The sequence below is a fragment of the Notothenia rossii genome (genome assembly GCF_949606895.1).
Source record: "Notothenia rossii genome assembly, chromosome: 1".
Taxonomy (NCBI): domain Eukaryota; kingdom Metazoa; phylum Chordata; class Actinopteri; order Perciformes; family Nototheniidae; genus Notothenia; species Notothenia rossii.
In genome coordinates this window covers 83,860,357-83,887,986 of record NC_136912.1, presented here as the reverse complement: position 1 = coordinate 83,887,986, position 27,630 = coordinate 83,860,357, and the positions used below count along the sequence as shown (strand labels likewise).

General features: G+C 38.8%; 2 protein-coding genes across 6 annotated transcripts in view; one reads left to right on the top strand and one right to left on the bottom strand.

Annotated features, from left to right (window-relative positions):
- Nucleotides 1-6,798, top strand: part of pex5la (peroxisomal biogenesis factor 5-like a) — a 93,782-nt gene extending 86,984 nt beyond the window's left edge. For all 4 annotated transcript variants that reach the window (XM_079665119.1, XM_079665117.1, XM_079665116.1 and 1 more), the window contains one exon: nt 728-6,798. In XM_079665119.1, the coding sequence (XP_079521245.1) occupies nt 728-929 (202 nt within the window). In that variant the 3' untranslated portion in view covers nt 930-6,798. The remainder of the gene's footprint in view (nt 1-727) is intronic.
- Nucleotides 6,076-27,630, bottom strand: part of usp13 (ubiquitin specific peptidase 13) — a 30,955-nt gene continuing 9,400 nt past the window's right edge. The window contains exons 6-21 of one of the 2 annotated variants that reach the window (XM_079665096.1): nt 27,391-27,575; nt 26,934-27,031; nt 26,668-26,858; nt 25,251-25,322; nt 23,758-23,830; nt 22,626-22,751; nt 20,536-20,689; nt 19,623-19,797; nt 19,446-19,534; nt 18,870-18,992; nt 15,647-15,670; nt 15,076-15,219; nt 11,867-12,036; nt 10,067-10,256; nt 9,074-9,158; nt 6,076-8,702 (exon numbers count right to left, since the gene is read on the bottom strand). In XM_079665096.1, coding sequence (XP_079521222.1) covers nt 8,606-8,702; nt 9,074-9,158; nt 10,067-10,256; nt 11,867-12,036; nt 15,076-15,219; nt 15,647-15,670; nt 18,870-18,992; nt 19,446-19,534; nt 19,623-19,797; nt 20,536-20,689; nt 22,626-22,751; nt 23,758-23,830; nt 25,251-25,322; nt 26,668-26,858; nt 26,934-27,031; nt 27,391-27,575 — 1,996 coding nt within the window. In that variant the 3' untranslated portion in view covers nt 6,076-8,605. Of the gene's footprint in view, nt 8,703-9,073; nt 9,159-10,066; nt 10,257-11,866; nt 12,037-15,075; nt 15,220-15,646; nt 15,671-18,869; nt 18,993-19,445; nt 19,535-19,622; nt 19,798-20,535; nt 20,690-22,625; nt 22,752-23,736; nt 23,831-25,250; nt 25,323-26,667; nt 26,859-26,933; nt 27,032-27,390; nt 27,576-27,630 lie in introns of both variants that reach the window. The other variant, XM_079665095.1, reaches the window with a different exon arrangement.

Here is a 27,630-nt window from a genome sequence, read left to right as displayed (position 1 = left end):
GCTTTTAACATCCCGATAGCAATGAATATCTGAAGTGTTTTGACAAAAAATCCATAAAAATCATCTGTGGAAGCCGTGAAGCTGTAAAAAGCACGACCGATCATTTTAGACGGCCCGGCTAAAATAACTGGATGGCCTACCTGCCTGTCAGCCTTCCATCTGTGCACAAACTTATCTCGTGCCCTCATTGGTCATGTGCGCATTCGTGTGTGTTGGAGGAGGGGCTCTGTAAGGAAGTGGCCGATTTTATCTGGCTGTGTATTTTCAAATTCTAGCGCACTCGAGCTGGTTTCTCCAAAATTACCTACCCCACCTTTAATATCCATGTATGAAATGTTACATTCATACAATGCATCGAAAAAACACCTTTTTGCTTACCAGTGGTACCTATCCACACCCTGGATAGGTCTGCCTTAATCCCAATATTGAACCCAATATAATTTATGTATTTCATTTAATTGGAAAAATTGAATAGCTACAGGCCTTTCTACAAATATTCATTTAGTATCATTCTGTCCAAACACTAAAAACATGACACAGGTGTAATTTGTCTCCTGCTAATGGATTCAATGTTGGTGTTACCTGAATGGTTGAAGATATCCAATCTTTAAGTGACATCTTCCATTTGGGTGTGCAGGGCCTGAGCAGGATTAACCTTTTTAAAGTTTCCACAGCATAAACAGCATGCTCTAAACAAAACTGATCCTTAGTATTGTTGATTCCCCAGAGAGGCGGCCAGAAACTTCCTGACGGCTTTGAGCCTTCAGAGGAAAAGTCGGAGTCGCCAGCAGTCCCACCAGGTGATGTCTGGAAACATCTGGGCTGCTCTGAGGATAGCTTTATCCATGATGGACCAGCCCGAACTCTTCCAGGCTGCGAATATTGGTGACCTGGATCTTCTCATGCGGGCCTTCAACCTTGACATTTGAGGAATGGGAAGTAGTGACAATAGCATCTCCTCCTTCACTTATTAGCCAAAAGCCCAAAGTGCACACGTCAGATATTGGATCTGTATTAGTGAGCGTGGTTTTTATGCACGTCGAAACTAACTGCAGTCGTCAAAGTTGTCAATTGTTTTGCCCAAGTTCTTCGAGAGCAGTTCTGCGGACAGGTTCTTTCAAGAGCTTGAAGTGACTGCTTTGTGGTGGATTTGCACTGCAATTTGTGATTTCCCTGAAGAGCACAAGGACGGGCCAAGATTGTAAGAGCAATGCCTTAGAGAACACATCAATTAAAACCGAGTCATCCAGTGGAACAGAGCTGAGCCAGGAGAGGCAGACAGACATTTTGAGAAGCTCACACAACCCTCACACGTGTTTGCAGAGAAATGTGGAGGTTTTGAGAAAAGAAAAAAAAAGGTTTTGTTATCCAATTACTTTCAAAGACTCAAGTCTGTCTCAGCCTACTGAAGTATGGATGTAGTGAGCAAGTGATAAAGGCTGCACCGTCTGACCTGGAGCTACACATTCTGTTCCTGGCTTGTTTTCATCCTCTTTCAATGGAGAATAATGATACTGCATGAATAAGCATTTTCATAAATGGATTCCTTGTTCAAAATCAACATACCTTTAGAAGTTTTCCCTTTGCAATTTAGACTGATTCCAGATAACAACTTCCTCAACCCAAGTGAGGATGTCAAGCCTTACTCAAATGCATGCGAACAACAATATTTATTATATACTATTTTTATGGCAACACAAAAAGAGAAGCCATTTTAGACTGGTTTTAATTCCTTTAAATAACTGCCATCGTATGCACTTGAAACCTTTATGAGCCATTTATTTTCGCTCGGTTGTATTTTTTGTGTTTGATTTGGCTCCTAGCTTCTCTTTGTTCCCTTTAAGCTGACTAGTTAGAGAAATATTAACAAACCCAGGGCAACATTGGTCTGTAAAACCTCCCCTTTCAAAAAATGTCATATGAACAAATGTGTCTTAAAATATCTCTTTAATCTTCTGGTATTGCTTAAGTAGCCCTCACATGAGATGCATCCCATTTGATTTAATAATACTGTACTATATATAATTAAATAACATGTAGTTGATGTGAAGCTGCAAGCTAAGAGCTTTGTATGCTTTGGGTATTTCATACTGTGCCTCCACAGGCAGTGAAGCCCATACATTGAATTTGTCTGCCTCAGCCTTCATGCATGATATAAATATTTACGTCAGCTCTGGTAGAATGCCTCGCATATTTAAAATGCTATTTGTTTTAGCATCTGCAAACTTCATTTCCCATGAAAACATTAAAGTGGACCTATCATGCTATATTTGAATAATATAGTGTAGGACCATACCTATATAAGGCATATTTATACTTTTTATTTTTCAAAATACCAAACAGATCATGCATTTTAGCCATTCCTCATTTCGCTCAATTTAACACTGTCTTTGCATGGGCTGATTCTGTGAGAACAGCACCATCTACAGGCCTGGCATATGTACTACAGCATCTCCAGCGCTTTCGAACGGCAATGTCCGTGGCTGTCTCCTCCTGATTGGTGGAGTTGGCCCAATAGCTGTAGAGTCACTTCTGTGACCTCACAGAAGTGTTCAAATCTGGATCAGTCTGTATCAGATCCGTTGCAGCCCCTTTTTAAGAGATTTGGGTATGGAGGAAAATAGAGAGGGTTGTGTTTTCTGACACTTGGTGAGTTCCCTGGAACACCGGGGACACATATTCACGTATAAAAGACGTACAAAAGTGCATTTTGCATGATAGGTCACCTTTAAGTTGTCGTTCATCCACACAGCACTTATTGAGCCAGATCATTTCTCTGCACCATCACAGAAGCTAAGCATTTAAACATGTTCGTTATGGTTTCTCTAGCATCACTGTTGCTAGTTTCAAAAGTCTGTGAGGTGAACGTCACATCCCTGGCCGGGCATCAGAGTAAATGATAGTTAATCTGCTTTTCTGCATAACTCAGCATATTGGTGTTTAACAGGCTTGTCAACAGGGCGTGCTAGAGAAAGGGTTTTATTCTCAGATCCTATGCAATAGGTCATGTTTTATGTTGCCATTCTGTATTGTCATTGTGTAGCTGTCTGCCTCGATGAACCAAAAGGAAGTGGCGATTCTGTGCTTTTAAAGAACGCTATCGGGGGAAACCAGAGACCTGGGAGCGATTCATCTTCCTAACTGTACAGCTTTGATGTCATGGTCTGTATGAGAAACCGTGTTTCATTAGGGAGCTTATGGAGAAAAAAAAAAGTTTCCTTTTTCAAGAGAGAAACATGGTAAGTGATTTAGACAGAACCGAAACACACAAACAGCATCGACCCAAAATGAAGCCGTCATGTTTTATAACTCCGCACCCGTCAACTCACTGACGTACATCAAGCTTTGCTATCTGATGTTTTATTACGGAAGCGAAAATATATTTTTCTTTGAAGCTCATCTTAAATCTGCTTTAAGGAGAAAACTCTTTAAGTGCAATAATGACATTTATGTGTGCGCTCATTCATTGAAACAGATTATTTGCTGCCATCAGATTCTTAAAAGAAATGTTGGCAGTGAATCTCTGTGGCCGACCACATGATGTTTAATAGATCAAGGAGGCAGCGCAGCCCAGTGAGACGCAGCACATATGCCACTAACAATCTGTATCGGGGGGGGGACTGCAAAATGGAAAGGGAAATGAGGCCAAAGCAGCAGGGCTCGCCCAAATGTATTCAATTATGATCAAATAATAGGCAGTGTATGTTTTTTACATGGGAAATACTGTAGTATGGGAGTCCAGCACTATCCTATTGAATATTTCCTTTTCATTAAATTACTTAAATTATTTTTGGTACGCTATCAGTATGGCTTTCTAAATGGAACTGTTGGTCTGTTCAGACTTAAATGTCTGGTTTGATGGATTGCTGTGACATTCATGTTCGGCAGACTCCTTTTGACCTTCGTGATCCCCTGACTTTAAAAAAAAATCATTCATCGACATCAGTTCAAATACTTCATCCATCTAATACTTTTGATTTACTTTCACCTTTTACATTCATGACCAATTATCTGCCATACTTCAAACAGTCTCATTAGCCTCAGCTGCACTTTCTGATTACGCTAAATAGCAACTGTGCATACCCAAAAACTAAGATAGTGGCTTTGATATGAAGTATGAATGCCAACCTTACCTTACATGATAGCTTTTACATTGTGAGCAGTCTTGCATCTATTTTAAAGCTACATTAAGCTAATTTAGGGCTCCCACTGTACATCTGAGTCAGCCAAGTGTTTTTCCTTCTGTTGACATCCACCTGTCTCTTATGGTGGACGTGCTAACAGTGCAGGCTGGAAGCACACTGACCAGCAATGTGAGCATGCCCACATCTTTGTTTATTTAGTATCAAATCAGAGTCTCAGCATCTAAAGTTTTCATAAACTATAAAATCATGGGAGGTACTGTATTCTTAAGTTTAAATTCAACACAAGGCAAAGTGCTTTACAAAAATGAAAGACATTAACGGCATCCCTCCATTTTTAAATATGAGCACGTAATCTTTCTCTGGTCCTCACAGCTTTCTTTTGTGTCAGCAGTGATCTATAGAAACTCATAAACATGATGTCTGTTAAGTTGTGCTTTCTAAATCAACTCTAGTTTTCTTATGGGGTTGTAGGCCTCTGTTTTCTGCATTTCAAGATACTGTAGTTGTGTTAAAAATGAGAAATGTATTTTTTTAAAGAAACTTTAAATTGCAAGCTTGAAACCTAAACTTCTGTGTACATAATACTGCAGCGCATTGAGATAGGATGCCTGGTGACCGTTTCCTTTTTGTAGAACCTACCTATTGTACCTTCTCAGGTGAACTGGCCTAGCATAACGCATGCTCTGAGGAACAGATCCAAGTTGATCGCATGCTAGATCCTTTCTATGAACTGCTTCGAATGCTATTTTCATTGGTATGCATGAAATACATGGATGTGCTTGCTTCCCCTCCCACTAACGTAGGAAAATATATCATAAGGTTTCCTTGCAATATTTCTACAATGCACTTTTTAAATCTGCAACCTTGACAAAAAGTGATGTATATATTCAGTATATATTCTATACAAGAGGCTTTTTCCTGCATAGAATGCGTGAGTGTGCACGGCTCAAGAAGAGTAACAAACTTAATATTTACTGAACATGATGATTCTTGAGCTTGAATATTGGTACATTGCTACCACTCACTTGTCATAGTTATATTCTGTACAATTTTTTTAAAAGTGGCTTCTACAAGTTACAAATGTACTGGTAACACTTTGAATGACCCCAGCCAACAGAGTTTTGTGTCTGTTCTTATCTGCTTTTATGTAATACATTTATATTTATATATTAGGAAATACCTTGTGAAATTCATTCAAAAAAGATCCTTAATGAATACAGTGTATGACCAAAAACTCATCTTATTACGCATTTTCACAAGAACTGAGAGTAGGTCACATTTTGTTCAGTTATGTGTCTGTTTCACTTGAAGCCACCGCCAATCAAATGACATGATGTATTACTTCAACTCCCTACAGTAGGAAAGAAGGAAATATGTAAGTCTTTTGCAAATTAAATAATACTTTTATTTACCTTTTATTTTTTGAAGACCTGCAGAAACTCATCAATGTTGAACACTTTTCCAGATAAATAAAGCATTTCCTTTTGCTTTGTAAGTGTGGTAAAAATGTGTCAGTCTTCTGGAAAAATAGGCTTTGAAAGCATTTAGAAAATGATGTAATGGTTGGGGTTTCTAAAGGTTATCAGTACATTTCCTGTATTGTCTTTCCTCACTCCTTTAACTCAACATATGTACAAAGGCAGTTTGTTCTAGTTCATTTCTTGATGCATCAAATCAAATGATATTTTAATGAATGCACATAGAAATGATATACTTTATATACAGTATGGATTACTTATTGAAACACCTACTATAATGCATATTACTATCCCGGTATAATCACAAGAAAGCATTAGCACCTTTGAAACCTACAATATGAAAGTCAACTTTTAAAATAAACTGTTGTTATATATTCTATGTTCACGTGTCTTTATTTTCTCACTGAAAACTCTGGGATTGGAGTTTCTTGATCATTGTTACGGAGGCAAAGTCTCAACAAAAGTGTAGTTTATTAAATTATCCAAACATCGTAGGTAAACAGTGCCACTGAGAATACTGTGATGGCTCTATTCACATACAACTAAGCCACATTTGGATGAAAGCATACATTACAAAAGTCAACTTAAAATAATCCCATCAGGAAATCTATGTAATGAAAACTACAAAATTGGCACAAACTTGTTTGCAAAAAGGCAACAGAGTGAAACAAATGAGGAACCTTTTTTGACATTTAGTTAAATGAAAAAATGAGAATACAACCCACAAAAGTACAATTGTCCAATCCAAATGACTAAATGTCAAAGTCTAGTGCACATGCTGACAGTGAAAAAGCCTTTTTGTTAAAAATGGAACCGTTTTAACAACATAGGAAAACAAATGGAAACAGACCAAGCTGGAGGGAAAGCTGAAACAAAAACTAAAAAAATACAAAGACAAAGAAAATAAATTGCACAGAATACCTGTAGACGTTTTTGTGACTGTACTTCATACAGCAAGATTATTATCCAATGATCAAGAGCAGAGTCACGGATTCCAGAGCAGGGTGTGACACAACACATTTTGGTTTTTGAAAACAAAAACAAATAATTCTTAGAAGAACAACGGCAGAAACAAAAGACTTGCAGAGAGAACTATTACAATTCCCTGCTACAACTATCTGATGAAAATGAGAGGTTGAGATAGAATACAACTCAATTCCAGAGAAATCTAGGCACTGTGTTTTTAAAAAGGGAAGTACTGCCAAAATATGGATTTATTCATAAAATGTTATCTGAAAGTGATCAGTTATCAAGGAAATACTGCAATGACTGGTCATAGAAAGCATTAACTTAGATTGTTGAAAGACATTTTGAACACTATATTAATATCACCTAGCTATTTTCCACAGTTTCGATGTTCATGAGATATGCAGTTAAAATGACATTTGGAAATGTCTTTTCATTGTCAAATAATTGCCGTCTTCTTGGATATGAGAGATAATGACAATTAAAAATAGAAATATCTAAAAGACATCAACACAATAATGTCACATTCGAGAAGTCTATTTTAAAGCAGAACTCCCCTTTAAAATATCGACCCAAAATGCAGCCATTGGATAAACAGCATTCGATGGCTGCTCAATTCAATTCACTGCATGCAAGCTCACCAAACTGGATTTGTCCCATGAGACAAAATACCAACACTGCCTTTTTGAGATGCAACAGATGAAACCAGATTCAGTCAGAGGCTGCCTTTGGCAAATAATCACATCATATCTACGTTTGTCCGGCACTGAGTATAAAAATGAGATGAGCATCGTGTCAGTAGATAATCCAGCATGAGGTTATTTGTAGAGACCAAACGGTTGAGTTTCAGCTGAACAGGAGGTTTTGGTTGCAGTGAGCACCATCGAGTCATACATTCAGCACCGCAGCACATCTGTACCGCACGGCTTTGGGTGGTTTCAAGAGCCGATTTGGTTGTAGTTGCATAATTAAGTCAATCAGCCAATCATTTGAAAAGTGGCAAAAGGTGAACAAAACATTCATTTAAACGTTTGTGTCAGTGATAACGGAATAAACTGGCGCAGGTGAGATTAAAAGTTTTCTAACATCCTTGTAATTTGGGCAAACTAATAAATGACGTTTCAATCACTCTTGATTTGATATAGATCTTAGAAAAAGGACAGCATTGCAGAACTGAAGTTTAAATTGGAGTTATCACATTCAATTGCTTTTAGCTAATTTAACTTGTTTTCATTAAACAGTGCTTTCAGTTCTTAGCCAGTTTACCTTGAAATGTTTCTCATTAAAATAGAAAAACTTGCATGTAATCTCTCAGTAGAGCTCGAGACAGGTTTGAGCCATTATTTAACCACTCATACTGTATGGCTACAGTCTAGTTGACACTTGAGCACAACCGTCTCAGTGCTCTACAGTACGAACATTCACTGTGTTTGTAACTTCTTTCAGTATCCAACCAAAAGATTTGAATTCTTGAAATGTCCTTTCAATTTCCTAGGGATGAAAGGCATTACAAAATGCAAAGCACCAGCAGCAGAATTTCTTGTTTCTTGTTGCCGTTTCAGAGAATTTCAGGGCTGGCAGTGAAGCCATTTCAATATACATTTATAAAATGTACCACTTTGAAAATACTGGCACTGTAGCTAAAGGCATAGAGGAGGAACAATGGTATTTGACATGTGACATTATTTTGTGTAGAGAAGTGGACATTGCACACATCCCTCTGCTCCTACACTGTCAAGAAAATGTATTTTCTTTAACATATACACTGAATATATACATTTAAAGCATAACAAAACACAAATGCACAAAAAGCACATTGCTTTCCCTTTCTGAGCGGGGTTCCTGGTTGCTCCGGCACGACGTCACGGTAAGGCGAGCAGCTGGTCTGAGAGGTTATTTCCATCGTTTTCACTGCAGCTGTTATTAAAGTTGTCTGCCAGTCTTCGGGGCGGAAAGACTGCGGTTCTCTAAAAGGTTGCATGGTGGAGGGGGTTAGGGGGGGACGGTATCTTTAGTTTAACTGCTTGACAGTCGATGGTAAAAGTAGATGTAGCCCAAGTCTTTTGGAGGCCTTTCTGACAAACACACTTTGTGGTCGTTGTAGATCACCCACCTTCAGGAAGAAAGAACATTTGTGGAGTGAGAAAAAGCTTTTAAAGTGTCACATCTCTCAAAGCTAGGAGGATAGAGGAATGTGTCAATTTACAATTTCCTTTCATTAAAAGAAATACAGTGTACCTGTGTTTTGGAATAATTCATGTTCTACTTCTGGTGGGCATTAAGTTAATAATAAAACTGGTAATGATAATTGAATTTCTTGAAAAAATGTATTTCCTGAGATGGAAACACATTAAGGCAATTCAAATCAGACATTTGAATGAGTATAACTGGAAAGTCCCTCATAGTGATCTACAAAGTGCTGTCAGTTTCTCTACCACTGTTTATTTTATGAATATAAAGTAGAGAAAAATGTGTTTGACCCACCTTCCTTCCTTCTTGATGTGACAAACATAATGTCCGGACATTGTGGACGCTCCCATGTGACTGATGAAAGCAAAGAGCTCATAACCTGGAAAGAGAAACAGAAAAAGAAGAATTTTCTGTTTAATTAGAAAATACAAAAGTCTTTTAAATACAAACTGTACGCAACCACTTTATATAAAAAGCTTCAGTAGAAGGACATGTAAACACCAGGTATCATCAGGTTTCAAGACGCTGTTGCTGATGACAATGCCTTCATTGGCAGCATAAGAATGATCAAAAAGTTCAAACATTCAGGTATATTTATAATGATATAAATGATTTGTTTTTGTAGATTTTCCAGAATAGGGTGTGTTATTCCTTTGTTTCTGTTGCACGAGCATCCTGTAAGGAAAGTTCACAAAGTGCTCGATTTAAAGTGAAACAAATTAATAAACAATGATCAAAATGGGACAGCGTGTCGTCATTAACAAAAAAACGATTATAATTCTCACTACCAATTTTTGGTGTTAGTTATTAAAACACCATTGGTATGCTAGTTTGTAGATGCATTATAACATTGAACACATTTTCTTTAGCGTGAACAATATTTGTGTGCCTTCAGTCTGGCAGATGATCTCAGTGCCATGCAGCACTACAATACACGTTGTGTCAGAATCCACATTAATTAGAGCTAATGGAAAACTGGCCAGTTATAAAACACCCAGGTGAAATTAAAAGTCAAGAGGTCGAACACGCCCTCTGACACTTTTTATGGACCCTGACGCCATTTTAATTTCATTGTAACGCAGGTCTTTGTCTTGTAAGTGAATATGCTAAATGCTGACTAAATGGATGACTGTCCCAAATACCAAGCAAACTATACAACTCTTCTTCTTCCTTCTATATAACTATTTTAATTCTACACCAACATAGTAAGCTTAAAATTAACCTCTGACATTGATGTGCCTTTAGATAAGAATCAATAACAAATCAAGTCAAGACAAAGTCACTCACGTCCCGGTCCGTCTTTGACCCGGGGGCCCGCCGCCTCTCGGTCCGGGGACATCGTGGAGTTGCTGTGTGAGTTGGAGTTGGAGAAGCCGTTGTCGTTTGGCTCCGTGTCAGCCATGTCTGAGAGGACATCACTCTCCTCTTCCTCAGGGTGGATGAAGATCCAGTCGAGTGCTCGCTCGAGATTGTTATTCTGAAAAAAACATTTTCCAGTTTTACTTTGGGAGTTTATTGTAATTCAAAAGCAACATTACTACATAACACCAGTATGTTTAATACAGACGTTTGCCGTTTTAAGATGGGTCAGTGCGACAACATTTGTTCTAGCAGCTTACAAAATCCATTACATTTGTAGTTTTGGAAATGGACTGTAAGAGGAAGTTGCCTTTTCCTGGTAATATCTGGAGCAAAATAAAAAAAGGTAGTAACAGGAAATATCAGCACTCAATGTGTTAGAAAGAAAAGTGAATATTCTTACTATCCGTCTTTTATTCTGTCGCTGTTGTATCTTAAAGTAGCTAATCAATAAAAAGGCAACAATGAACATGAGAAATCATTTAGTGGGGAGGTTGCAGGTATCCATCCGTGCTTAATTCCCCTTGAGCTCTTTTGCTTTTAATCCAAAATAGAGGTGTGATTCCCGGAGAATGTCGCAAATGAAGCCGCATGCTTTTTTTTCTTCCACTCAAGGTAGAAGAAAATACTCCTCACCTACATTTGGACTAATATTTCACACCTCCAGCCTCCTCGTGAGAAATATATGTTCTTTATTTTTGTGGAAGGCAGTGAGTTTGGTGTTATTAGGGATAGTAAACAAGGAAGCCTGGTGTCTATTTCTGTGCCTTAATAACAGTCTGCTGTGGTGTTTCTGCTGAGGGGGCCGTTTGGAATATGAAGCATGAAACAGGAGAATCAAGGGGCCATTTCAAAACAGGGGCGATAATGCATTTGCATTTCCTTTGATGCACAAACAAAAACTTCAACATGAACTAATGAGATGTGATGATGCAATGTCTCGACGTGTCTTTGAGGCAGATCCTGTTTCAAAGGGATGCATTAGCGTCCATATGCTGATGGGACTATTTGTAAACACCATGTAGAGCAGGCGACTATAATCCCCTCGGACATGTAAGACCTATTAAATTAACGAGGCCAGCCAAGCTCGTTTATGAGTGACAGATCTTGGTCTTCATCATCTCGACCTCTCTTCAAACAACACCTCACTTCCAACCTCTTTCCTTGTCCTGAACTGGTGACACTTTTCTTTGTATTGAGCAGGATGTTCCTAATCCATCTGTGGTGACTGTCAGGCCGTTGTTGTTGCTGTTGTGTTTCTGCACTTCTCTTACTGTGTGGGCGGTTCTCTGTCCTCAGAATGTCTCTTAACTTGCTTTTTGTCTTCTATATAACTCTTTATTGTCTCTGTGAGTCATAGACTAAAGACTGAGCTCCACCTAAAGAAGTCTGGCTTTAAGGAAGTGCTGTTTACTTTGTGAGCTCATGCAAGCTGACCATCACAGCACAATAGCTCCCCTCCCTGTTCAGGTCATTTAAAGCAAATCGATGTTACCACAAATCACAGCATCGGAGAGATTAGACCGGAGGTGTTTGCAGCAGCGAAATTCTGAAACTCATAAACTCATGTTAATAAATAAACTACTCTGGGGATTAAGACTCATTTGAATTATCTGGCAGGGAAAGAGTATGCCTGGAAAAGAGGTATTGATGCCAGCTAATGGGAAAAAAAAGTGATTTATTTGTCATTTTTTCACAAAGTGCAATCAGAGTGGGCAGAAGACTGACCGTGGCTTTGAGTGCCTGGATGCTGTGAGTGCGGGGGAAGCCCATCGAGGTGAGGATGGCGATGCTCTCCTCGGGGGGCGAGTTTCCCAGCGGGGGGGCGTCCAAGGGGCTGTCGCTGCTGGAGGGACCGAAATCTATCATGGAGGGCAGAGTGAGAGGCTCTGCAAAGTCTGAGGAAAGAGAGAAAGAGACAGAATGAGGATGAGATGCTGTAGTTCTCCTTTTATTAAAGCCAATATATGAATATATTTGTGTTAGAGGTCAAAGTTCCAGATTTGAGACTTCTTTCTTCGGCTTCCCTTCGGCAAGTAAAGTTACACTCACACAGTTAAGTACAGAAGTGCAATTTCATGAGAAACTTGGAAAACGTAACATTTATTTTCTACTTTATAAATCAATATTTCTGAACATAGATGATCAAGTGAGTATTAGTCACAAAACATCTGGAAAGCTGAAAAACAGATCTGGGATATTACTTTTGTTCAACAACAAAAAAGAAGCAATATTGTATTCTTAAAAAAAAAGAATCCTCATTCAATCTGTGACAAGGTTTTTGTAAACATTCATAGCCTCTGCATAAAATACATTAGAGAATCACATTTGTTCCCCCTAACTTTCAAAAGAACTGCAATGTGTTGTGCTCTTTCAACAGATCGAAGGAAAGTGAACCTGAAGGACACTTACTTGACGGTTGGTCATAAACAGAGCTTTCATTATCGCACTTGCCATAAATAAAAATGTGAAGGGACTTATCTTCCACTCCTGTCTCCATCTCAGCCTCCTTCTCCTTTCAATTACACGTGTTAGTTTTTTTTAATGGTATGGGAAGAAGGCTCTTTTGCAGGCAGATCAATTACAGACACAATTGAACAACTCATGTTTGTGTGCCAAGTTCAACTTTTGCTTAAATTGGTTATTATTTAACCTCAAACAGCAACTCTTGACAGTTTCAATGTTTATTGAGATCTCAAATCAGCCTTTAAAGACATTCATGAGGTTCATATAAACTACGTCCCTGCTCAATAAGACTGAAGTTCATTTTATTACCACAATTACTCAAAAATATGATAAATAAGTATAATAATTAAGTTGCCTTGCCAGCAAAGTGCTTTGGAAATGCATCGTTATATAAAGACAGTTTATCTTTGTAAATGCATCCCTCTCAGGTTCACCTCATTCAAAGAGAAATCATATAAAATGATTAGGTGAAAATTGCAGCGTTTTACTGAGGTTATTGAGCTTGAATGCAGCCCATTCTGCAGATCCATTAGGCCCATTTAAAAACTAACAGCAGAGTTAGTGCTGCTCTAAGGGCTGCTCTAATTTCTCTCCACTGTAGAGGCCCTTTACAGCCAACCAGGGAAATAAAAGTGACACGAGTTGGCGCCTTTGGGAGCGTCTCTGCTGCTCAGAGCCTCTACAAGAGACAAAGTCAGCTCCTAAAAACTTTTTTAGTGATAATCTCACACACACACACACACACACACACACACATACTGGCAGCGATACACTGCGGTACACAAAGGAATGCAAAGTCTGACACTTGCAAAAACAACGTAATGGTAGAAGGGGATATGGGACATAATCGCTCACTTTGAATTACCCTTGGGCTTAAAAAAGGTCCCATACAAATAAACATGCCTCTGCTTTCTTTACTTTCTGCAGAAATGTTTTTGGCAGGTTTGCATAGGCATGGCTTTTTGCAGAAAAAAATAATGCAACACTAGCTTTACATGAGCTGACCGGCTTTCAGAAGCGACCATTGTGTTACTTTGTGAAGCAGCATGTCCGTGTCTTTTCCTCATTTATTGTTGATATCTCTTCCCCTTTGACGTCTGTGGACTCAAAGCTGATAATGACATTGTGTCTCTTCAGTGCAACTTCTCTTCTTGTTATGGGTTGGGTCTTTTTGGGTCTTTTTTACCCCTCCACACCCACTTAACACACGTCCTATTTTTTGCCATCATTATTTGGTTCTGAATATTTTTAACTATTAGCCCCTTACCATGAATTTGTACATTAGTTACTTCCAGAATTCTTTAAAGGCAGGATGGCACCATATTTTTAGTGTCAATTGAGACTGAATATAATATTCTAGATATCAGCGGACAATAGCTCCATAACTGTAGCCAGATACAGTTACAACCTTTGTTAAGCCATCAAATACCCCCATGTTACACTCAGTGGTTGAGGTCAGCAATGCAGCAACTTAAGCTCAGATATATGTAGACCTTTCTGAATCATGAACACTTGAGTCTAAGCTCTGTAGGGATCATCTTTAATGTTATCTGTAAACACATCACATTGTAATCTAAAGTAAAGGGCCAGTGTGTAGTATTGAGGGGGATCAATTTGCAGAAATGTAATACAACATGATTTCATTCAAATATAATCACCTGAAATGTAGTGTTTTAGTAAGTTGAGAATGTGCCCTTCATATCTAAGTAGCCTAGCTCAGAAATGACCAATCAAACACTGCTCTCTAGAGGACCTTTCGCATTGTTTTATGTTACCTGAAGGCCACCCTAAATCTCAGAGATGCTTGTAAAACTGCAGGAACACATGCTGCTGAATACATTTCATTGTTTCTAAAAATAGTTTTATGGAAAGGATTGCCTCTCAGTGAGGCTAAGTTTGTGAAATACACCACCGAATTCATTGTTTTTTACTCTCTGAGGCTCATAATCGCAGATTTGTAAAGGGATGGGTGAGCAGAATGGTATTCAGTTTGATGCATTCTGTAACCACAATGCTAGATGCCAAAAAAAAAAATCCTACTTTTAACTGTTAAGAACTTGTTGACTTCTGCTTCATTTGCCTTTCTTTTGGTGTGACTGTCCACATCTCTATATTTGTAATATGTTGTTTTCATAATTTTGCCTGGTTCTAAACCCAAGATACAGAGTAACAAAAAGACAAACTGCCTCGTCTACTAATGCATAAAAGATGTTCAAATAACTTTTCACTGGACAAGCCATCCAGTTCAACATGGTGTTAGCGTCTTATGCCTGAAGATTGGATTTGGATTCAGTGACTTGCTCGACTTTCTGCTTCCAGTAAAACTATTACTTTAGGTGCAGATTCAGTGGTTTGGGTGGTGCACTCCTACTGTATGTGCTTTTTAACTAATATGCCGATAAAGGCTTTGAGCTCAAATATAAACATTTGTGTCTGTTGATTTGTTATTTGAATGCAGTGAGGTTCCTTACCAGGCTCCTCCATGTGGGCTATGATCCAGTTGAAGGCCATCTCGGGGCCCATGTTGCCCGTGTAGTAGACCGCCTTCCTGCACGCCTCCACCGGGAAGCCCATCTCTGCCAGCTGCATTGCTGCCGCCTCGTCTATTTCTGGAGCTGGGGACAGGACAAACTGACATCAATAACTAAAAACAAATCAGTTGCTGATTCAACATCGCCGTTCATCTTTCAGATTCAACCACCAAACAGATATGCGATGGTTCTCTCTTTGGGCCTCATTAAACAAAGAGGCCAGAGGAGAATCAGCCCAGGGGACTTTTCTTATTGATGGGTTATTTATCAAAAGGAGAAATTAGTCTGGCTGAAGCAAACGAAGCCATGAAGAAAAGTAAAGTTGGTTTGGAAGTAGAGAAGAGCTGCTGCACCTGCTCGAGTGTATGTTGTGCAAGGTTTCGCTACATAGCATTCATCAGCATTACTTGGTTCCCAAAATACATTTCTACATGGCAATATATCTTTTAGAAACGTTGCACATTCAGATACAAAGAAACATAAATCTGGTATAAGGAAATAAAATACTCACAGTCTGCAGAGCCCATGGAGTTATCTGAAACAGAAGAGGAAACTTAGTTCAGGTGAGTGCACACAATGAGATCACACACTATCTCTGGTTGTTCTGAGTTTTCTTTTGCTTGTATGTTATTTTGTGTACTTTTACCTGACTAACCCTAACATCATGTAAACATAGAGAGTTCTTACACATCTGTCAAAAATCACAGATGTAAGAAAAGTGGGATTAGTGATTGTTCAGGTAGCCAACAGAGTGATGAAGACTCTGAAAAGGACAACTGATGTAGTCGATCACACTGAGCGAAGGGATGGGCTGAAACAAAAAATGCAAATCCCAAACACAAACTTTTTATTTTTGTGTTCTTTTGATTTATCTTTGAGGTTTCTTTGTTTGCATGATCTGTCGGTGTTGTATACATTTTAAATCCTCACTCAAGACTAGGCTGAAAAGAAACTCAAGGCAATCTTACACCATGGACACAATTATCTGCTAACAGGCCCCAAGGCAAATAATGAGCTGCTGTCGACCAATTAACGCCCCGGTCTGACTGACCCCAACTTAATTCAATACACTCAGGAGTTTTGCTGCTTCCACCTCATTTGTTCTAATATGGCCATTAGCTTTTTGTAGCAAATGTAAACAAACGTATGATACTTCTGTAAAATGCACACTGCTGAAGCTTTTGGCTGACTGTTTACTTTTCCTTCGTTATAGTAAGTTTTAACATTGATATTTGTCACATGTGGGCACAAATGTGGGCTTCTGGTGTTCAATTATAAAATAATTATATAAGAACACCCCTTTACTATTCAAGTTCGATACAAGATAGGCTAAGAAAATATTTTTGGCGGGAACCCATACTTTTCACAACTTCAGCGACCCCTGTTTTCCTTAAAACAGAATAAAATCCACGTCCTGGCTCTTCTCTAATATTTCATATCATCTTCATCTGATAGTTTTATAAAGTAAATTACAGTTTTTAGTCATGGTGTTGCTTCCTCTCATTTTTTTGTTATACAATTATGAAACAGATCATTCTTCATTTTAAATGCCTCGTGGGTATTTGAAATTGAAAAGTGCCTGAGTGTTGCAGTTTAATCTTGAAGAAAACAATCAGATTATAACCATAGCCAGAAATCAATTTCTATAATGTATGTGAGCACTTTGTAATTGTTTGTTTTTGTGCTGTAAAATGAAAAAATATAATCAAACGATACTTTTTTGTATTCCATTTCCTTAATAGTCTGGAATAATTGAGTGAGTGGATGATACACCAGCCAATGAGAAGTAATGTAGGTCTTCCAGCAAAGACGATTTGTTCGGTGCTGTGTAATCAATGAGGAGCACTGAAGCCTTTTGGAGGCAGAGGGGTGGCCAATGATTAATCACTGCTGATGCCAGCTGGGGGATAATGGACCAGTGGTTCATTTGCAACCAAGAAAACCCATCATATAAATGTGACATAAATAAAATCTGAAAATGCTTCGTAAACAGCACATCGACCTCATCGACCTCATTTAGTTTCACAGTTCAAACAGCATCATTTCTAAACTGGTACCTCTAGGAAATAAGAAAGGAAGCTCTGACTGAAATGACTCAAACTTACTACATCCAAACAACATTTACACTTATTTGTATGAATCGCTTTCACTGTGGCCTGCTAAAATAGCTGCATAGCTTGCTGCTGTTGGGCGTAGATATGCAATGCTGCCTAAGCAAAGTAGTTTCAGCTCTAAAGTCCTTAATGGGCAGCAGTCTGAAGAGTTTTAAGCAAATACTCCACTCTTCCAAGAAGCCAATTTCATGTCTTTGTAGATTGTAGATAACAGGTACAGCACATAATGTTCAGTACTGAAATATTAAGGCATACTCAGACAAACATGCTCGGAGTCTTTCTGAGTTTCCCGGCCTAAGAAGCATCCGGCTAAACGATTCTGTAAAGCTCTGAGAAGTCAAAGCTCCAGAGTCTGTCAATGTGTGAAGCACACAAAGGCTTCTTGCTGATGTTACAGAGTTTTTGGCTCAGGACCCGTTTTTTGGGTGTTGCAGCTGGAGATGGCACAGAACACTTTGTACTTCACGCCTGCTAAAATATTAAGGAGGACACTGATAACTTGATGTAGCTGAACTTTGCAAACAACCGAAGGAGGCGCACAGGAATGACAATCATAGAAGAGACACGTTTTTGTCGATAGGAAGAGAGGCAGACAAAAAGGCTGAAGTACGGTACACTGTATGTAATGCTGGAAATATCAATAAACAAACAGTATGATGTAACAAACTAACAAATGTAAGTAACAACAATACTGCTTGGGATTTAAAATGCACAGTAGCTTCTAGTAGGTTATTCCCAGAGCCTGAGGAAGTGCATTACAAAGTGATCTTATAAAATCATTATAACTTATTAGACTTAGCCACACTGTGAACACAACAACTTTTCAGTAATTGATTGAGCATGCCTTCCCGAAGGATTCCATTCAATATGGCCTTAAAATAAAACCTGAGTGGCTTTGAGCAGAACATCATATTAGAGTCAATTTCACGGATCATTTGTCTCTGTCACAAAAATACCTTACACCTTTTGAAAAGGGTGCTAGGCAGCAGCTTTGGAACAACACACATCTGTAGTGTAGTTCTCAAAGCAACACTGCATTTCCACTTGGCAAATCGGATTTATGCTGTCTCATATATTGACGATGTGTTTAATATTCTGTATACTCATGCATATAATAGAGTGGGCACAATATGTGTGGTTATCTGGGGACAAAAAACAGTCACTTGGAGAAAACAATGCCCTTTAAAATGAATAAAAAGGACTGTGAAATTGAACATGAAGGGCCAAAAGTGCCCGCAGTAGTTGAGAGCGCTGTTTGCTGTTTTTAGTAGCCACGCATGAATGCAAATATATCCCTGTAGGACATGGTAGGTGAGTCATAGCTTGTGACCAGGGGATCATTGTCAGTGGATTCTGGGTTAGGTTAATGGAGCATTTTGATTTAAAAACAGAAATATATATATATTAAACGGCACCAAAAACTCACACTAGGGGTTACAGGATTTGCAACAGGACCATAGAATGATTAAAGAGCAAAATTTGAAGGTTCCTAATTTAATTATAGGTCTTATCAAGGTGTTATGCCTTGTAGAACCACCTAAGTGTGCTGTATTAACACATACACACACATGCACACACACACCCACACACACAGGTGTATAACATGAAGTTGTTCTGTACCTCTGGTGTCTTCAGCTAGCACGATGGGAGGCAGGAGGTCAGGCAGCTCCTGTTCACCGGCCTGCAGCCCTGTGGCTCGCATCCGACTCAAATCCAGAAAGTCTGGGACATCAATGGCCACATCTGTGCAGGAACAAGCAAATACAACCTAACTGAGCAATGCATCCCACAAATAGTAATCAGAGCCTCCTGAAACTGTGGTTCTGAATTTCTGAAAGCATCCGTAGAATTACAAAGGATACATCAAATAAAACATCTCAAAATAAATTTACAAATTGCTCTTACAGCAATGATTTTTTAAACATATCTCACAGTTTAGGGAAAACATATGTAAGTAACTTGATCATAAGAGATGTGTGGTGTGTTTATGTGTTGCAGGGGAACCATTCATTAGTTTACACAAATGTGCAGTTCCACCTTCTAGAATCTACTGTATGTGCCTTGTGAATTGCTGATTGATGATGCCCTCTGCTGGACAATTATAGCACTATACAAATACCGGTACTTATAATAACCGAGTTACAGCACTGGGGGCATCCAGTAAAACACAGTTTAGGGGGGGTGGCAAATAGTTACCTATTTTCTTCGGCACCCAGTCAACCCCAAATGTGAATTTCTTAATCTGCAAAATCAGATACTCAGGGAAGGTGGCAAAACGGGAAGTTCTGCAGAGGAGATGCAAAGTGAAACAAATATTACAAATACAATTTAATTCAAAGATGTGAGCCTAGGAACAGGTGGCCCTTAGCTTACTTGACTCCAGCTGACTTGGCCTGCAGCGCTGAGCTCCAGAAGTCGGGGACGTTGTCTGGCTCTGTGAAGGCCTGCAGGCAGGCGGTGAAGGGGATCCGGGCTCGAACCGGCTCAGGAGGAGCCCGCATGTTCTCCTCTGCTTCCATTCGCTTGGCCCCGTATGCCAGCAGCTCCTCTGGTAGGAACACAGCAAAAACAGACAATTTGAGCTGTGCTAATGCTAATAATCAATTACAACTCCAATACTCACTAATATTTTTTATTTAAAAGAAAATCGGATTTGATTCAAGATAAAGGATCCATTCAAATATCAATACATTATTTAAGTTGTTGAGGATTATACAAGACCATAAGCATTCACTTTGACTGTCAAACACGTCTTATAGGAGTACAGAAAATATGGATTCATGTGTTTATGAGATTTTCATATTTTTCTCAAGCGTTTTACAAACAGAAATCAATCTACATCTTTTTTTTTTAAAGAACCTAGGTTCTGATACTGATAATGTTCTCAAATACAAAAGCTTTATAATCTCATACACACTTTACACTGCTTCAATTGTATAATTTGCACACAACCTTGACTAATGCACAGCAGAAAGGAGGAATTTCCTGAAATTGCCACTCCTATGTACTGAATTTAAAATGCATTATAAATCAAATGGTTATACCAAGAAAATAAAAATCACATAAAATCATTAGATACCCAAACATTGAAACCCCTAATATCCCCCCCTCACTCTGAACCTCCCAGTCTGGCGGCCCTGACCTTCTGTGCCCTTTCAGAGGAGGAGCTGCTGAGCTCCAGCGGCTGGAGCCACCTGAGACCAGCGTCCTGCCAGCTGGATCGACCCGAGGCAGCTGTGGGCCCCCGCTGCTGCGGGACATTTTGTGTGTACGGGGGCTCCTTTACCTCGATTGGTGGCAGCCTCAAAGGGAGCTGGCAGCTGGATGCAGTAGTCGACCCGCTGATTGTAACGGACCCGACGAGACTGGCAGCACTGGATTCGCTCCTCCACAAGGAAGCGGAAGGCGTCGCTTGGATTCTCCGAGCCTGCGCTGTTCCTCTGTGAGACAACAATGAGGATGGACAATAAGCAGACAAGTATAAATATCAATAACGAAACAAGTCAATCACATTACACATGTTTCACATTGATAACAGACAATAAGTATTGGTGAAGAACAGTTTATTTATTCATCAAGTCCTTTCTTATTTTAAAACAACCCAATGCAATCCTAATGGCAGTTAAGCAGTCATGTGTCCCACCTGCCTCTCAGATTGTAATTGTATCGTTTGCTTTGCTACCAAATGCACCAATAATCTCATATAAACTTAATTAGCCCAAAAGGGTTTAGCATTTTGTGGTCTAGACGCTGTTACAAATAATGTTTAGAGTAATGTCTGACAATTCTGTTTGTTTTTTTGCAGTTTCAAGTCAAATCTACTGTTTATTTCAAATACTGCATGTCTGCATAAGAGCTGTGCAGAAGGCTTCAAATCAAATATGAACATGTCCCCAGAGACATGGTTTAAAATGCAACTATCTATTCTTTGTTTTGTCTATAAGTCTCCTGGAAAGACTTTAACCCTAACTGCTGTTTGACATCTCTTAATAAAGTCATTTATAATGTAAATGCAACTCTTTCATTCCGGAACCGTCTCAACTAACCGTGCTTTCCATAACCGAGCAATACATGTTTTTAGATTCCCAGGCACATTTATCATTATCACTGAGCGGCTCTGTGTCTCCTCACTGCTCATGAACAGCAGGGGTCATTAAAGTTCCCACTGCGTTTATTTGAAGACTGTGATTAAGGACGGCAACGGGACTCAACACACTAGTTTGCACTGCAGCCTGTCTGCAACCCAGCCCTTCTATTCTAAGAGGCTACAGAAATACTCGAGTTATAATTTTACAAGTGACAAGTATGCAGACTGACATAGACAGAGGGAAATGTTGCTGATGGTGGTGGCTTCAGTCACGTTAGCCATGTCTGGATAACTAAATCTGTGTTTAGTTTAAAACAGCTGTAGAGGCAAGAAGGGGAGGATAGTTACAGCATTTTCTACACAAACTAAGTTCAAACACTTTAGCTGCAGCTTTCTACAGATATTGGGGCAAAGATGGAGGAATCAGAACTTAGCAAATCTAGGTGGTATGTTGCTGATCTTCACAACTTGAAGTTGAGGAAGTGTTGGGTCCAAGTCAGGGCACGTATCTCAGGCAGAATAGGAAGCATTATCTGGCCCCCTGTGTAACAGATAGCACTGAGCTATATATATCCAGGTTGAGAAAGTCGCGTCAGAGCACTGCATGTGTTCGTACCGACCAAAGAGACGGTGTGCTGTGTCCAGTCAAAAACAGACCCCCCCTCTATATCAACTGCCTGTCCATGTGTGTGAGGGGTCAGATGTAATCGGCCATTTTGTAAAAGTGTTATGATTTCACAGTGTAGATTTAGGGTATAATGGAGCAATTAAGGAGAGAGGCAGCATCCCTTTCTGCCGTGCGTTTGACTCGTTAACTGGGATACTCTACCAATAACATTGTGACCGGATGTGATAGAAGTTCACTTTAATATTCGTTTATCTGAAATTATCTCGCTTTTGAAATATTCAACAATATTTCCACATGTCCCCTAAGGTTCTCATATCATTTTAGTTTACAGGGAAATTTGACTTGGTGAAAAGAACATGAAAGGTCAGGAGGTCACCGCAATCATGAGGAGACTATTAACATCCAAATACTGGAGTTAAAAACTATTGACAGAGAAAATAATTACTTTCATAGTAAGCTTAAAAAGAATGTATATATAATATATTTAAATGTAATATTATTTCTCTATCCACACATGCACTTAAGGTATGAATGGTCATCTTATTATACGTACCAACATGAGCTCTCAACATAAACCGAAGCTGCTGTTTCTGCTTATTTACAATGACCCGTTGTGCGTTTTAAATATTTTGACATTCACATAAGTTTATGCTCCACTCACCTCCACCATGTTGATGACGTGCAGGACGAACTCCTGGGCGTCTTGTTGTCTCGTAGAGGAAAACTCTGGGTGTCCCCTGCTGATTAGAGACTTCATCATCCGGGGGGAGACGCCCTTCTGCTGGTGCTGCAACGACAACATGTGGGCATCACAAACACTGACTGTACAGTAGCACTTACCTGTTTAACAGTTAAGTGTAAGACAAGACAGCAGAAAATTACAGAAGCACACTGAGGGCAAGATCTGGTGGCCTGCCACTCTAGGCTCTCTACAGGATAGCTACTTGTGAATCCAATATATATTTTACACTTTAACGCTGAGTAGTTTAACCTATAATCATATAGTTGGTTTATATTTTGTATAAATACAGTAATTTGAATATGCAAAGTAACTAAAGTAATACAAAAGATGCAGAGGATGTCGAATAGATATACAAAGTAGTATAAAAAGTACAATGAAACATATGAAGTACCTCCAAATGGCACTTAACTACAGTATTTCAGTAAATGTACTTCAAAGTCTTTGTAAAAGGACAACCAAATGTCCTGGAAAGAAAATGATATCATTATTTTTATCAAATCCTAGCCAGAAAGTAATTTGGCATACTGAACATGTTTTTGTGTTTGTACAGTGTGTTTTGATGTTTATAATCAGTTGTTTATAAATAAACCCAAGGTGTAAACATCCCACACTCCCCCGCTGCTAATATAATAAGGACTTGGGAGATTGCAAGAAGCACAAGAAGATCAATCAAGCACAGCACTTGTGACTTAACACAGCAGGAAAATGAAAAGCAGTGAGTGCACATTAGGTACCGCAGCCAGCTACTATTTCAGACTGAAAACAAAAAAAGGTCTGAGCACAAGAAATCTTAAATATCTTCCTTTAGTTTTTTCGAGCTGTCACAATGCAGATCAAGCTCAGATGTATTAATAACTTGTTTTAAATGGTTTCATGCTTAAACTGGGAAAGCATCAAACTGACAAGCTGAAACTCAGTTTTCCCAAACCTTACCGTTTAAATATTAGATGCAAATGTAGCTATTAGCACTTAGTATTAGCATGCTTCTGTTGCTTTTGGACCCAGATTGGGACCTGGACAAGTTTAATACCTTGTATTCTTCTTTCATCACCTGTTCAATGAGCTCGGATTTCATTGGTGGTTTGGAGTACAGGCCTGAGAGCAGTCCATGTCCCAGCTTAGCCCTGCGGACCAAAACAAAAGGCAACATCATTTAGTTAAGGTGTCTAAATGAAGACCCCGAGCGCACACAAGTCTTTATAAGGCAGATTCAAATAATTTGAAAAACACTTCAGGCATAATACCTGGCGCCTCTTTTCACCAAACGGGAGCTAACTTGTTAACCTCAGCTTTTTGGTCTCATAAAGCTGGCTCCTCTTCCTGTTTTACTGTCTTTCTGAATGCTAACATCAGCCTATTAATAATCTTTTACATAATAGAATAAAAGATTTATTTATTTATAAAACAGCATATATTGTTCATAGATACAGCATGTGTATGCTTTTATCACATATACTTTTTATTTAAAAATGGGCCTGCTGATGGAAACTAGTCATTTAGCCAACTCTTGCACATTTACATTTGTTAAAATGTGAAGAAATGCACATTAACAATTAACAATAAAATATTTCATTAAAATGTTTAAATTATAACATCAATCTTTGTTCCTGGCGGTCTATAACGAAACGTTATGTTTAATGCATTATAATGAACATTACCAACCTTTAAAATCTTATATTAAAATGAATGTAAGTCTTATGTTGTTTAATACATATTATTACGAAGTATGAAAGCCGGAAATATATCAATAAGTACATTTACTTTCTTCTTATTTCTTCTTGACTGACTGAGATTAAAAAGTCCTTTTCTATCTTATATCTGGTCAAGTTTGCCACTTTTTGCAATCATTATATATAAATATTGTGAACTATTACAGGAAAGTAAATTGGGTGTAGCTTCAATAAAAACAATTGTTATTTGCCAAATTAGGATGATTATATTATCAGATGCAATTTCCATAATTATAGCTACATATTAAGGCTATCAATGCAGTATTACAAGTCTTCCCATTTCATACGCATCTGAAGAGACTTTTCTGAAACTCTTTCGGTACATTCTTGTTTGTGCACAGTTGTCTCATCTGTATTAAAAGTACAGGCTAGTTTATAAATATAATAAGGATGATTTTACCTTTCCAAGAAACAGGAAGATTTAATAAACACTCTCCTTCAGTGCTTTCAGTAGGAAGGAATATATAATAAATCTATCTACCTATAAGGAGACAGATTTTCTTTCTGAATGACCTGATTCCTGCTGACTGGCTATTGAATATAAACAGCGACGGGTATAAAAATGTTTATCTGGCAGTGTGGATCAGATAATGAGATGTGTGTTGCTTCACAAATCTGATATTTATCGCCTGCAAAGCCAAGACTCTGCTTACCTATCTTGACCACAGCACCTGACTGACCTCTTGCAACACACTAGCTTTAAGTTTGTTACTGATGAGAACACCTCAGCCTTTTTCCATCACACAGAAGCAGCATTAAGCAAACATCTTCCTTTGTTTTGTGTATTTCAACACTGCACAGAGGAGTCACTTACATTTGTGTGGCGAAGTCCTGGCTGGGGTCGAGGGGTGAATAGTCAAATATCCTCTGGAGATTACCCACATACCTAAAGATCAAAACACATGTCACACGCTCACCTCAGATGGAGCACATGGGACTCAGACCATTGTTAACAGGCTGATGTAACACTGAGAAACACCTTGTGCATATGGCCATATTAGTTACTTAAATAATCAAAGTAGTTTTAAAGACAATTCTTACTCTGCAGTTACCTATAGATTTCCATCAATAATTATGAAAATGTTAATTGACAAAGAAACACTCTGCATAAACCTTGAGGTTACTAAATTGCCAAAACAAAAATTGCAAAAAGTACTACGATGACGGGTCATATTGGGATGTCCTTAATATCCATATGTATGTTTTAAATTACAACTGCATTTTCACTTATTGATTTTGTCTGTAGATTGATATACTCTATCGAAAAAGGAGTATGATGACCAGAGAATCTGCCGTGAGGCCCAAAAAATGTATATGGCCAATTGTCGGGTTTCTCAGGTTGTTAGAAAGTCAATTATCAAAAGAGACATTGAACATGCTGTTAAACCTGCCAATTAACCTAATATCTGCAATAATACTTTCATTTAGGAGCTTTGTAAATTGTTATTAGTTGTTATTTTCTATTTATATGCAGCGTTTATGTCAGGGTTGTCAAACCTATGGCCCTAGTTCAAGAACACGCTAGCCAGGGACCAATCTTTACTTTATACACATACAGTATGTGACACAACACTCTCACGGCTTGAGTTCACAGAGGAGCCGCTAGTGGGACATTTCTGTTGGGCACAACCACAGAGTATCCAATTTTTGTTTAACAAAATGAACTGGTTCCTATTTCTTCACATGGTTTCATGGGAAGCCAGTGGGCTGGGTGTGTTCACAGCACCTTTCAAGGAATATAATATGTGATGCCAGTTTTAGAGTCATCATGGCAAAAATACGAGAACGGAAAACGGAGCAGAAGAATGACCTGATGACGTGTTTAAAGAAACAGCCGTATATTTTTAGTGGTAGCCAAAAGATCAGCGGACAGACATCTCCGGCTGTTCCTCAGCTGTTTTATAAATGGGGTGATTTCTTATTATGAACGTCTTTATATTTAATGAAAAGTAAAACATGATAAATGTGTTTGAGAGCTGATTTAGAGCATATTTTCTCTCCCTATTATAGTTTCAATACAGTATTCATGGCTGTAGTAAATAAATAAATATAATATAAGAGCACGTTGTGTTCGCCTTTGATATTGTGAATTAATATATACAGTATATAAATAATGTAAACAAAAAAGTCTACACCTAAATTAAGTAGATGATAAATTCATTTGAAGTATTCTAATCCTACAAAATGAATATCATGTTTTCCTTTAAGTGAAGTCGTCACAGTGTACTCACATCCTCTGGAAGTCTGGGATGCTGAACAGGACCTGGATCACCGTGCCGACGTAGCAGCTGTTGCCCAGGTTTTTGATGCCAGTGTAGCCAGACCCAAACACCGCCTTCAGCTTCATGCCCGACTCCTGGATCACCTCCCATTCACTGACCCGCGGCCGGGAGTTATTCTCTGTGTGGTGACCGTTCTCTGTCTGCAGGGACAAAGAGAGAGTGAGTGAAACCTCTCGCCTTTTGGTTTTAGTTTTTTGACTGTTCAGAAAACGTACTTTTGTCTGCATCTGTAGTATGTCTATTCCAAAGTGTGACAAGTGGTCTGATATGTGGGGGTCCAAAACAGCTTCCTCCTCCTCAAACGAGTACACATCTGAAACCAAATCAGTAAAGTTAGTAAAAAAAAGATCCTATTTGTCTCATGTTGATGATTTGTGATCAGATTTTTGGTCAGGATGCTGCAAAATCTAACTAATGAAAATACAGTTATGGATGCCTGGAGTACATCTTCAAACGACCATATTTCAATACAGTAATACACAATATGAGCTACTGTACTGTATAGATACTTTTTTATCCTCAAGGTGTGTATTTTGGTGTGATATCATACAAAACTTTTCTTTGGTTTAACTAAACGTAAAACAGGTACTGTCTAACACCATGTAATAACTTGCAGTAACTGTGATAAATATAATAATTCTGCAGTTTAGATAATCATGTCACGTGACAGACCTGCTCCATCTGGTGTGATGGTGTCCATTTTGACAGCTAGCGGGTGTTTGGTCTCTTTGTAGTGCTCCAGAGCATGGCCGTTTCCCCCGCTCCCATCAAAGAACCACTTCCCACAGAGCACTGTTCCATCTGTCAGGTTCAACCACAGGTTCTCCCTCATCTCACACTTCTGACACTTCGAGCCGCTGGGGGTGGGGGACACACAGAAACTCTTGTTACCTTTGTGTTATTATTTTTTTA